The 14,422-nt window shown below is 33.2% G+C and overlaps 1 protein-coding gene across 1 annotated transcript; it reads left to right on the top strand.

Moving 5' to 3' along the window:
- The first annotated feature begins 2,865 nt into the window (after window positions 1-2,865).
- LOC137649884 (protein PFC0760c-like) lies at window positions 2,866-13,625 on the top strand. Its single transcript, XM_068382825.1, has 2 exons — window positions 2,866-2,985; window positions 12,918-13,625. The coding sequence occupies exons 1-2, from the start codon at window positions 2,866-2,868 to the stop codon at window positions 13,623-13,625; spliced, it is 828 nt and encodes a 275-aa protein (XP_068238926.1).
- The last annotated feature ends 797 nt before the right edge of the window (window positions 13,626-14,422 follow it).

Genomic DNA, 14,422 nt, shown 5'->3' with positions numbered 1-14,422 from the left:
CGCTATGCCGAGCCAAGGACTCTAAACAAAGATAGGACCTATAACAACGTAACTATCACTTGCTTGGTACATTTCTCAAAAGGTAACTTTACTACAGACTCAAGTATAAAGAAACAAGGGAATATTCGTTATATGAAAACGGCTATGCATGAGGCAAAAAGAAAAAAAAAAAAAAAAAAAAAAACTTGAAATACTTGTCCATCGAAAGGGATAAAAGGTCATTTTGACTCTACCGTGTCTATTTATGTGAATATCAAATTTGAAATTAGAATGGTTTTATCACCAGTGCTTTTGAATTTATTAGAATTACTTACAAATGTTGAATCACATTAGTTTTTAACTTTTGAACAAGATAACTGTCGTAGGAAAACTTGTAAAAAGCAAAATAACTTAATAAAGAACGAAACTTGAAAATAAAGATAACTGAGAAAATGAATATTTTTCCACCCATAACAGTTTAACAGTGAGATAAATTTGTCTTAAAAAGAGATAGGGGAAGGGGATGAGGGTCGCAACCCCATGCGACCCACACCCCGGATCTGCTAGTCGGATTATCCGTTATGTATGTACTTGGTACAGTTTGCTTGATTAATTCTGATACACTTCAAGGGAAGTTGAGGATACGTCTGACAGATGCCCAGGATAACAGGCAACACCGAGCTTGTAAATATATGATCAGATTTTTTTTTTTTTTTAAATCAATTTCACAAAGTGCTGTATAGGAAATATTGTTATTTATTAACAACACTTAATAAAATTAACAAAAGTGATTTTAATAAGGTGTTTAAAAACTCACCAACTTTGTTTCACTAACTGCATTGCCAACAGTTTCTGTTTTTGCTAAACAAAGCGTTACCACCTGCTACAACGTTCAGCTGTAAGATATCTCCTCACCTTCCCGTGAAGTTTACCAGAATTAATGAAGTCAACCATAACTTCATAATACGTTTGCTTTTGCCAAGCAACGAATGACCAGTGAATAGGCAGTGCACATAATAAGAAGTAACATTGATTAGCGCGGTCGATGTGGTAATGTCCATGACTGAGGTTCGAGTCCTGGTCAAGGTCGCTACAACCTCTCCATCCTTATGAGCTAGGGACTGAGGGTTTGGGGTAGCCTATAGATCTATCTGCTGAGTTATCAGTAGCTAGTGACTGGCCCTCCTTGGTCCTAGCTTGTATGAAAAGGGGCCTTGGGCGCTGATCATATGTATATATGGTCAGGCTCTAGGGCATTGTCCTGTTTGATAGAGCATTGTCACTGTCCCTTGCTTCTTCAATTCAAGGATGTCCTTTAAACCTTTAAAAGGCTGTGAGCATAAGAAATGACATGCTCCATTATCCACTCAATATGATAATAGCTGATTTTTCATATTTCTTTGGCAAGCGCCAACAAGACCGTGCTCGCCTAGCATTTGCAGGGCAGCAGATCAATCCCATCTCGGGAGCATGAGTTTAAGCTGTTGGAGGTCACCATAGCTAGCGGTTGGGCTTTCCCGTCTGACGTTCTGGTGAGCCTCTAATCAGATAAAACTGGAACTGAAACCAGACACCTTTAATCTTTAAGATTAGCTGGTAGTATCCAAGTATCTTATGTTCATGAAAAAGCTTTGTAGTTCAAGTGCAGCTGAAATAATGGAAGTCAGCATTAAATTTAAATTCGTTTCTGTATTTATACCCAAAATGTTTTATGAAAAGTAAATTTCAAATGTTAAAACAGAAATGGAAAGTTGAAAATATTTGGGACAAAAGTAACTATACATGCTCTGAGTGTAGATTAATTTATTCTTCCCAAACATACATTTGCGTCCTAATTTTTTGGCAACATCGCCAATAACCAATGGAGTGGCTGGATGTTTATTTTCATAACTTGATTGTACTTTATGTGTGATTGATCAACAATGGAGGAACCAGTTTTTTGGTGCATAAGCTAAAACATCTGTGTAAAAGGTTATTAATACATTTCCAATAAATTTAGCTCTGGGACTGAAATTCCTCATGTAAATAAAAGAAAATTCTAATTCTTACTAGACTGAATTCAGGCCAGTCAAAATTCTAAATAATGAATATAAAATTCAAATATTATGATTAGATAGCAATTGCATATTGCTCTTCAAATGTTCATTATATCTAGTTTGAAATTTAATTTCTTATATTTTTGCATAAAGAAAAATATCAAATATCTTTGAAGCCTCCACTTATTTTGTCTGCTTTAAAAACTACTGTACGTTTTCCTTATTTATTTAGTTTTGATACATACATAATCCCACTTAAAAATCTATCTGTCTGTCTGTCTGTCTGTCTGTCTGCCTGTCTATCTGTCTCTAGTATCTGCTCAGTACTTTATTCGATTTTCACTGACAAAAGACATATGACTATTTCTATCGGTGTTTTAAAGTAAGCATTTTTATTTTCACTCATATGATGCAATGAGTGTGATAACTACTTCTTCTTCTATTAACATAAAATTGGAAAAAAAGCACGTTAATAGAAGAGGATGTAGTTATCACCCTCCATTGCATCCTATGAGTGCCATTCACCAGCATCCTTCCTCCCAGCAGCGAGGAGTCCTGGCGCGGTTAGGTTGACAGTTCGAAACTTTTTTTTAAAAGGTGTTGGAGTGGCTTTGTTTGTGTGTGTATAAGTCTGTAACACCCAATGGCTTTAAGCAAACCTATCCGTTGATTACATACATAATTCCTGATGTGTCTACACGGATAACTACAGGGGAATTAAACTAACAGTGCATAGTTTGACAGTTTGGAGAGGTTACTAGATGTAAGATTGAGAGGGATTGTAAAGACTGGAAAAAAGCAGTATGGATTCATGAGGTAGAGAAGGAATGTGAATGCCATCTTTATAGCAATGCAGTTACAGGAAAAGAGGCTAGAGGGAAACCAGAAGCTCTTCTATGATCTTGATCAAGAGAAGGCTTTTGATAGAATCCCAAGCGGAATTATATTTTGGTTCTTGAGGGAGAGGAAAGTTTAGTTACAACTATTGTGTCAATGTACAAAAGCATAAGAGCAAAAGTAATAACAGTTGTGGAAACTAGTAAAGCAGTTACGGGAAAAGAGACTAGAGGGAAACCAGAAGCTCTTCTATGATTTTTTTTTTTTTGATCTAGAGAAGGCTTTTGATAGAATCCCAAGCGAAATTACATTTTGGTTCTTGAGGAAGAGGAAAGTCTAGTTAGAATTATTGTGATAATGTACAAAAGAATAAGAGCAAAAGTAATAATAGTTGTGGAAACAGAAACCTTTGAACTTAGTGTTGGATTACACCAGGGGTCAACACTAAGCCCATTTCTATGTATGGATGTGTTAAGTGAAGAGATCAGAATTGAGTTATTGTGGGAGTTGCTATATGCAGATGATTTGATATTGCTTCTGGAAATGAGGATGACTCATGGTGGAAGGGTTGTAAAGTGCCAGGAGACTTTGTAGAAGGGTCGTTTCAGAGTGAATATGGGTAACACTAAGGATAAACTGTTAAAAGAAAAAAACGTATTTTTAATCGTAAATTCTCCGTAAAAATATACTGCTCTCAGCCGTATTTCAGTAATATACAGGTGACTGTAATTTCTACCCTATTTTGCTTTTATCTTTCACGAGTTGGTGACCGTAATATCACTGCTCTACGTCAATATTTTCGTTTATAAAACGGTAAATGCCTGGCAACATTTATTTCAGGATTTTTACCGATTTTTACGACAAACTTTTAGTAGTGTATAAAGTTCTTATCATATACATAAAACACATATACGATCAAATTATCAATTAAATGTATTAGATTGATTGATTGATTTAGAGTTCTCTGGCATTAAAGGTATTAGCAATAATACGGAATAATAAATAGTGTTAAACAAAAAGCAGTTATGTATCATTTGATTTGCTTTTACTTACATAATCATATTGTATTTCATGAAGTCATTTGCCATTACCAACATATTTCTGGTAAAAAGATACGACATAGCCCCAGTTTCCAAGCGTGCCCACAAAAGCCGTGGTTGAAAATAAAAGTTCATCAGAGTTGGTGTAAAGTGGATGCTTTACGTAAAGGATTTAGACCGCTGAACGTACTGCTGGATTTAACGGGAATCGTTTGATAACTGGAATTACTGGAATGACTAAAGGTTCGTCGTGGCTGTTTCTAAATGGAGGATGAGATTAAAGGGACTAATCTGCGATTTTGACTGAAGTGGGAAGCAAACATTTCCTCTCTCTACAGTTACCCAAAAAACTTTTTTAACATTGCATTTAACTTTTATTTAGTGATGATGTTTAAGTTACATCACTCAAATACAATTATTGAAGTATTGCGAAATTTTCTTTAAATATTCCAGTTTCTTTTTTTTCTTCCAAAGTTTTGATTGTTGCTGTTGTTGTTGCTGTTGCAGATTGTCTGGCCTTACGGCGAGGTACGGGCTCATATATACTTACAGCTCGTAATATTTTTTTTTTTTTTTTTTTTTTTTTTGTGTGTACTGAGTCGTATCTAAAGTACTTGTATCTAATTAAGACAAACTGTGAGTTTTAGTGATAGGAACCTTTTATTTGCATCTTGTTTTAGCATTATAATTCGATAGGTTATATATTAGATATTTATATACTCTGGGTAAAAAAATAAACCGAAATATTAATCGGATATTCTCCATAAAAATATACTGTTCTCAACCGTATTTCAGTAAAATACAGGCGACCGTAATTTTACCATACTTTGTTATTATCTTTTACGGGTTGGTGACCGTAATATCACTCCTTTACGACAATATAACCGTTTTTAAACACGTTGAAGATCCTGGAATTAATGTTCCCATGAGTTTTTTTTTTTTTTTTTTTTTTTTTTCTTTTTTAATGCAAATTTTTAAGTGTAATTGAAGGTTTTCGTAAGGTTTGATTTCGTTGTTCTTAAATTGGCTGAATTTCTGCAGTTGTTTCTCTGTTTGACTCAAAATATGAAGAATAAATTGAAAGAAATCAAGCAAGAAGACACACAAGACTTCATATCACACAAAGACCTCATGAGTCTTTTTTATAGTTTATATACGACATATTTGTTATTGACGTTGTTAATAGTTTATATATGACATATCTGTTTTGACGTTGTTACTTTTTTTAGAATGATTTATTGTTAATTTGTTCTCATCATTTATTTATTTCCTTATTTCCTTTCCTCACTGGGCTATTTTACCATATTGGAGCCCCTGGGCTTATAGCATCTTGCTTTTCCAACTAGGGTTGTAGCTTGGATAATAATAATAATGATAATAATAATAATAATAATAATAATAATAATAATAATAATAATTTTGAAATCATTAATAATAATGATAGTAATAATAATAATGATAATAATAATACTAATAATTTTAAGATTAATAATAATAATAATAATAATAATATCGTGGTAGGAGACCCTCTTTTAGGCAGGTTGAGTTAAAAGTAATGGCTGCATCGGCAGAGTTTATTTTCTTATCCAATTTTTCTATTTTCCGGATAATTCGCTTCTCTAGAGCACTGCAATCAGCCAGCAGACTTGAAAAATTCATCAGTCGGGTGAATGACAAAATCGGGAAGACTTTTCAAGTATATTCTCACAAAATACAAGTAAAAGTTTTGGTACAAAATAGTAAAAACTACGACGCGTTTCGAGGATAAGTCCTTCCTCTTCATCAGGTAGAGAGTGAGGTGGTTGCTGCAGTCGGGTGGTATTTATACCCAGGATCAGGATTACAAGTGAAAGGGCTGGAATTTTCATTGGTTTTCATTGGTTGATCGGAGCTGATATGGTATGGTGCCTTATCCTCGAAACGCGTCGTAGTTTTTACTATTTTGTACCAAAAGTTTTACTTGTATTTTGTGAGAATATACTTGAAAAGTCTTCCCGATTTTGTCATTCACCCGACTGATGAATTTTTCAAGTCTGCTGGCTGATTGCAGTGCTCTAGAGAAGCGAATTATCCGGAAAATAGAAAAATTGGATAAGAAAATAAACTCTGCCGATGCAGCCATTACTTTTAACTCAATAATAATAATAATAATAATAATAATAATAATAATAATAATAATAATAATAATAATAATATCTTTGTCGTCTTCAGAATCTTGGAGAAAAAAAAATGTTACAGAAAGTAGCAGTGAAATTTTCAAAGGTGACATGCAACCGGCTAATCAGAAATGATTGATTCTGGATTCGATGTTTTCGCTTGACTGCATTTTTTAAAAAATTCTATAAAAAACGGTAAAAATCATGGAATAAAAGTTGCCAGACATTTACCGTTTTAAAAACGGATATATTGACGTTAAGGAGTGATATTACTGTCACCATCTCGTAAAAGATGATAACAAAGTAGGGTAAAAATTACGGGCACCTGTATTTTACTGAAAAATGGCTGAGCAAATTATATTTTCAAGGAGAATTTCTGATTAAAATTGCCTTTTTTATAACAACGTTAAATATACTGTTAAAAAATTCCATTAAACTGGTAAATGCCTGGCAACATATATTCCAGGAGTTTTACTGTTTTAAAAACGGACATATTGACGTAAAGGAGTGATATTACGGTCACCAACCCGTAAAAGATGATAACAAAGCAAGGAACAAATTACGGTCCCCTATATTTTACTGAAATACTGCTGAGAACCGTATATTTTTACGGATAATTTCCCACTAAAATTACGTATTTTTAAGTGTAGTCTAAACAATGGACCCATATTTCAAAACGACAAAGGTTCAATTTCTGTAACACCACATATGACTACAAATCTTTCTGTGTGTTACTGACGATTGCCAATAACTTTACGTAATGGATTGGGCCTTTCTATTGTAGCAAACCAATTTGTGATCATGAACAATTGCGTTTCAATGCTGCAACAAGGGGGGAGCGTGCGAGAGGAACGTTGTAATTACGTTAAATTACGTTGAATTACGTTTTCCCTCGATTCCATTAACTTAATACACCATTGTGCAATTTACGAAACGACCTTTATCATATAGCGTTTCACTGAAAAGACCACGAAAGCAATTTCTATTCAAATTTGCAAAGAAATAAAACGAAACTGAAATTGATTTGAATATGGAATCATAAATATACATTTTTATTAATTTAGAACATTGACAATAATTAGAATTAAATTCGTATTAATCCTATTAATTTAATTAATTTAAATAGCATGGCCATGACATGATTAAAATAGCCAAACGGACTGTTGGAATATATATATATATATATATATATATATATATATATATATATATATATATATATATGTATATATATATATATACATATATATATATATATATATATATATATATATATATATATATGGCCTATATATATATATATATATATATATATATATATATATATATATATATATATATATATATGTATATATATATATATATATATATATATATATATATATATATATATATATATATATATATATATATATATATATATATATACTGTATATATACATACATATAGACATTTAAGAAAATTGGAATATTTATTTCTAAGATATTTTTTATGGTCGAATTACAAAGAAGTATATTTCAAACGCATAATTATCTATAAGAGATTTTAAACACATAGTTATCGAAAACATATTTCAAACTCGATAATGATTTTATGTGTTATAGACTCCTATAACTTGCATGTTTAAAGACTCCTGTAATTCATTATTCTAGATCTAAATAAGCTTATGATAAGGATATAATTTTCCTATGTCATCGGGAATTTAAGATTTTGTTATGATGAACCTACCAACAAATTGAAAATATAGGCTGTGAAATGCATCACGCCCTTCATTATCGATTTAATGGTTACTGTGGCCTGATTGGTAACGTCTCTGCCTGCTGTTTGCCAGACAGGAGGTCAAGTCCTGCTCAGACTCGTTAGTACCTTTAGTGTCTACAACCTTACCATCATTTTGAGCTAAAGTTTCTGGGATTTGTGGGAGCCTATAGGTCTATCTGCTGAGTCAACAGCAGCCATTGCCTGGCCCTCCCTGGTCCTAGCTTGGGTGGATAGGGGCCTTGGGTGCTGATCATTTAATATATATGGTCAGTGTCTAAGGCATTATCCTGCTTCCTTGGGCACTGTCACTGTCCCTTGACTCTGCCCTTCATGAGCGACCTTTAAACCTTCATATCTTACAGCCTCAGATGTCTATTATATATGTAATTAAAATGTAGTAAGTTCAGTTTACTGAGGTTTGGAAAATGTAAAAAAATTGCCATAGCATTCCTTGATAATTAGGCAACACGAGCATTTGATACAACTGGCTTCAATGTATGTACTTTGGGTATTATTAAATATTATCATCACCATTAGCATGATCTCTTCCTACGCTTATTGACGCAAAGAGCCTCGATTAGATTTCGCCAGTCGTCTGTATCCTGAGCTTTTAATTCAATGCTTCTCCAGTCATCATCTCCGATTTCACGCTTCATAGTCATAGTCAGCCATGTAGACCTGGGTTTTCCAACTCTTGTGGAGCCCAGTTAAATGTGTATTATTAAATATAGCAGCAGATGGTTTTGTTTCTGATTTTCCCTTTTATAACCACACTATTATTATTATTATTATTACTATTATTATTATTATTATTATTATAACTGGCCAAGCTACAACCCTAGTTGGAAAATCAAGATTCTATAAGCCCAAGGGCTCCAATAGGGAAAAATAGCCCAGTGAGGAAAGAAAATAAAGAAATAAATAAATGATGAGAATAAATTAACAATAAATCATTCTAAAAACAGTAACAACGAAATACTTAACACCTGGATATATTACAGACCTGAATATCATCTAAAATGTTCTAATCATCATCATCATCATCATCATCATTATCATCACCTCCTCCTCTTACGCCTATTGGCGCAAAGGGCCTGAGTTAAATTTCGCCAGTCGTCTCTATCTTGTGCTTTTACATCAATACTTTTCCATTCATCATCTCCTACTTGCCGTTTCATAGTCCTTACCCAGGTGGGCCTGGATCTACCAACTCTTATTGTGCCTTGTGGAACCCAGTTGAAAGTTTGGTGAACCAATCTCTCTTGGGGAGTGCGAAGAGCATGCCCAAACCATCTCCATCTACCCTTCACCATGATCTCATCCACATATGGCACTTGAGTACTCTCTTTTATACTTTCATTTTTAATCCTGGCCTACCACTTAACTCAATGTTCTTTGAGGGCTTTGTTCTCATATATACAAAATATGTTTGATATTGTTTCATTGTCATACCACGACTCATGTCTATACAGTAACACTGATCTCACTAAAGTGATATGTAGCCTGATTTTTTATGCAATTTCAGGCGATGTGATTTCCAAATTTTGCTGAACTTAGCCATTGTCTGATTTCCTTTTTCCATCTTTCATTAAACTTCAGTTATAAAACCCCTGTATTAGAGATCATAGTTCCCAAATATCTAAATAATTTCACCTCATTAATCCTTTATCTTTCCAATGATATTTCATCTTCCATTGCATGTTTCATTCTCATCATCTCTGTCTTTCTTCTGTTCATCTTGAGCCCAACCTTATGTGATATTTCATGCATTCTGGTAAGCAAGCTTTGCAAGTCCTGTGGTGTTCTGCCAATAAGGACAACGTCATCAATATACTCTAGGTCAACTAATTTCCTGTTACCAATCCAATCCAATCCTTCTCCGCCATACCTAACTGTTCTATGCATTATAAAATCCATTAGGATGATAAACAATATAGGTGACAACACATTCCCTTGGAGTACTCCATTGTTCACTGGAAATTCATTTGATAGAAACCAAATTACAAAAGCTAGAGTACACGGAAAGTATAAATTACTGCAGTAGATGTACAGTTATAAAATCTATTTTTTAAGGATACAAATGAAATATCTGCAATGCAATCAGTCTCAAACACTAACAGGCTCTGAAATGCGTAATTACCATTCATTTCATTTGTATCATAAAAAAATATTTTGCAATGATAAATTCATCGTTGGGGAATATTCGTTGACATCTGCGAGGAGACTAAAAATAAATTTGAATCAATTACTGGAAAGTAACTTTTCCGAAAAAATACCTAATGAAAACTTGCATCGTCTGCAATAAATCATAAACTAGTGACATTTAACGGTTGAAGAACGTCAGCGCTACATCAAGGCCTCTACACCGAGGACCGACGTTACGGAAATTGACATTCCAAAAACAGGTAGCCGCAACCTGGAGTTGTCATTACAAGCACAATGGTGACTGCTTGATGGGGAATACATTTCGACTTTTTTAAAAGCAAAATTTAATTACCATATCTCGCCAAAAATTTTGCATCGCATTTAGATTTTTTTGTTGATCGTTCTTGCCTGACTTTTAGTAATGTCGACGGTAATTTTTATTTGCTGGAATTAATTAGCTAATGGATGTGATTAAGTTGTAACATATATATATATATATATATATACTATATATATATATATATATATATATATATATATATATATATATATATATATATATATATATATAGGATATATGTAGGATAAAAATACAAGCGTGGAAGGTATAGATGAGTCGTTTTTAATATCATGTAATAGGTTCATGTATACAATATTGAGTGCTAGAGGGTATGAGAGGGTAGGAATATATATCGAAATTGATTGATAAAGCAATGAGGGAAAGGAAAATTTAGTAAAGGAAAAGAAATAATCAATCATGGAACATTTGCATCATAAAAGAAATTATTAGGAAATTTTTTTTTTTCATTCTATTTTTTCAAAAAAACTTCATATACCAATACATATACACTGTTAAAAAAACCTAGTTTTAATCGGAAATTCTCTGTACGAATATATTGTTCTCAGCCATATTTCAGTAAAATACAGGCGACTGTATTTTTACCTTACTTTATTATCTTTTACAGGTCGGTGACCGTAATATCACTCCTTTACGTGAATATATCTGTTTTTAAAAAGGTAAAAACCCTGGAATAAATGTTGCTAGACATTTACCGTTTTTCTAATGCAAATTTTTAACAGTGCTGTTAAAAAAAAACGGAATTTTAATTGGAAATTCTCCGTAATAATATACTGTTCTCAGCCGTATTTCAGTAAAATACAGGCGACCGTAATTTTACCATAGTTTGTTATTATCTGTTATAGGTTGGTGACCGTAATATCACTCCTTTACGTCAATATATCCGTTTTTAAAACGGTAAAAATCCTGGAATAAATGTTGCCAGACATTTATCGTTTATTTACGCCAAATTCTTAACAGGTAGAAAACGAGGACGTTACCAATACTCTGTCACCTGTCCCGATTGTGATTTTTTCAACACTAAGGAGAGACTTTCGAAATGGTGTAGGAGGGAAAGTGATTTCTATCGCTCAGTATAAATAGCCTTTCCAATTAGTGTCGATGTCTATCTATACCCATCTAGAAAAAAAAAAAAAAAAAAAAAAAAAAAAAAAAAAAAAAAAAAAAAAAAAAAAAAAAAAAAAAAAGGAAGCTGGTTTGATAGGTTACAGATTTCTATTAACCAAAATAATTTCAGCTATTTTCTGCCTGCATACATTTTTATCCTTTATTATTGTTATTTCTGATAGTTTTACGATTAAATAGTCTAATTTTTTTCCCAACTATTCAGGAATGATATTCAATGGTACTCTATTGGAAACGTCCCTGTCTGGCGATCGCCGGACAGGGGTTCGAGTCCCGTTCAAATTCTGATAATTTCTTGTAGTGTTTGTAACCTCACAATCCTTATGAGCTAAGGATTAGGGATTTGTGCAAGCCTATAGTCCTACGTACTGAGCCCTCAGCAGCCATTGCCTGGGCCTTCATGGTCCTAGATTGAGTGGAGAAGGAGCTTGGGTGCTGATCCTATATATAAATGGTCAGTCTCCAGGGCACTATCCTGGTATTTATGGTACTATCACTATCCCTTGTCTCTGCCATTCATGAGTGGACTTTAAACCTTTAAATAATTTTTATAGTTTATATATGATATATCTGTTTTGACGTTGTTACTGTTTTAGAATGATTTATTGTTAACTTGTTCTTATCATTTTTTTATTTCCTTATTTCCTTTCCTCACTGGGCTATTTTTCCCTATTGGAGCCCTTGGGCTTATAGCATCTTGCTTTTGCAACTTGGGTTGTAGCTTGGCTAGTAATAATAATAATAATAATAATACATGGATATTTTTTCTTATATACATAGTTTTGTAATTGGTATAGAAAAATGAACTGAATTTCAAAAGAATTCTCTTTGGAAGAAAGACAAGTGAATTATTCCAGCGATAAGAATGCCATCTAACGTTATGCAAATGAAGCATTGTATTTCATCAAGAGTTTACTCCAGTTGAAAAGAAATCATGATAATTGTATTTCAGTATTAAAAAGTCTAATCTATTTTCCTTGCTGTATGATTTTGGTAGAAAATCATTGAGAACAATTTACTGCTATTTCTTCAATGAGCTGTGGATTTCTTACAGTTTCTCAGTAAGAAAGAGATGAAAATAATTCTATCATAATCATTAATGCTCAATTGATAGAATCGTGATTGGCAAGTGGCAATGGGGTTTACCTTGTAAGCTTCTGTAAAAAGTTAAAACCAGTTTTATAATCCAATTGAATGAACTGTGTTTGATTTCCCATATATATTTTAATTCATATAAAACAGTAATATATATTCATAAAGGATTTTACCCAGGAGGTATAAATATTTAGTGAATGATGCTTTTGTAATAAAAAAAAAACTTGATTAATTCTGCTGTGGGTCATAGTAAAAAGGAATATTAAATATGCTGCATTGAGAGATCAAGAGTAATAATACCACAAGAGTTTGGTCTTTATTTGATGATACTGTCAATGACCATGGCTGGAAGTTGATATCAAAGAATCATATGACGACTAAAAGGATGATGATGACTACAACGACGAAGATAACAACGACGACGATAACAACGACAACGAAGACAACAATGGTGACGAAGACAACGACGATGATGGTGATAACGATAATAACGACGATGAAGAAAACGACGACAATGATGATAACAATGACGAATACAAGGACGAAAACTATGACGATGACAATGACGAAGACGACGACAAGGACCATGACAACGACGATGATGAAAACAGCAATGATGACGACGACAACGACGATAGCGACGACAAAGACAATGACGAAAACTATGATGAAGACAACGACGAAGACGAAGACAACGACGATGACAACAACGATGACGGAGACAACGATGATGATGATGACAATGACGATAACGACGATGAAGATAATGACAAAAACTATGACGAAGACGACGACGAAGACAAAGACAACGACGATGATAACAACGATGACGAAGACAATGATGATGACAACTTGGGAGACTTCGACGACTTCGACAACTTCGACAACGACGACTTCTACAACAACTTCAATGAGAATAAAGACTTTGAAGACATCGACTTCAAAAATTATGACTCCGACGACGACAACGACGACTTCGACGACTTCAACGACTTCGACAACTTTGACGACTTCGACGACTTCAACGACTTCGACAACTTTGACGACTTCGACGACTTCAACGACTTCGACAAATTTGACGACTTCGATTAGGACAACTTCAGTGACAATGACGACTTTGAAGACAATGACTTCAAAGATTATGACTTCGATGACATACGAGGTTGACATTGTCTCCAATTTGCATCGAACTACATAATTTTTTATTTTGTGGAAACTTTAATTCTATTATCTGCGTAAGGAAAAAAAAAAGTCACTTGAAATTTAGATTCCTTGAAGAATTGTTTTTAGGAAATATCTATTTAATTCAAGAAAATAATATTACCAAAGTCGAAGTGGATCAATGAAGTGTTAACTTTAAGATTTAAACCGTAGGTTCATATCACAAAATGTAAAAGGTTCAAATAAAGTTAAACTGCAAAATATGCGGAAACATTTATGTTGAAATGAAAAATAAAATGTAACATTTACATTGATATAAATGTAGGAGATTTTTTAAACCAAATCTAATGTTGAAAAGAGGTATTGCGGGAAAAAAAACATGTTTTTAAAATGATTGACGTTCACTGATTTGAATGAAGAGATGGGGGACCTATTATACGCAGTCACCAAAATTCCATATTCTCATTTTCAAAAAAAATCTTTGGTTAAAATTTCCTTTACGTTCAGCAAATAGTCGACCATCAATTAGATTAGTATGGCAATAGATGGTTAAACCATTCTACCATACACTGTTAGAAAAAACCGTAATTGTAATCGGAAATTTTTCGTAAAAATATACTGTTCTCTGCCGTATCTCAGTAAAATACAGGTGACCGTAATTTTACCGTACTTTGTTATTATATTTTACGGGTTGGTGACCGTAATATCACTCTTACATCAATATACCA

The sequence above is a fragment of the Palaemon carinicauda genome, chromosome 11 (genome assembly GCF_036898095.1).
Source record: "Palaemon carinicauda isolate YSFRI2023 chromosome 11, ASM3689809v2, whole genome shotgun sequence".
In the NCBI taxonomy this organism is placed as follows: Eukaryota; Metazoa; Arthropoda; class Malacostraca; order Decapoda; family Palaemonidae; genus Palaemon; species Palaemon carinicauda.
This window is presented reverse-complemented; position numbering and strand designations above follow the sequence as displayed.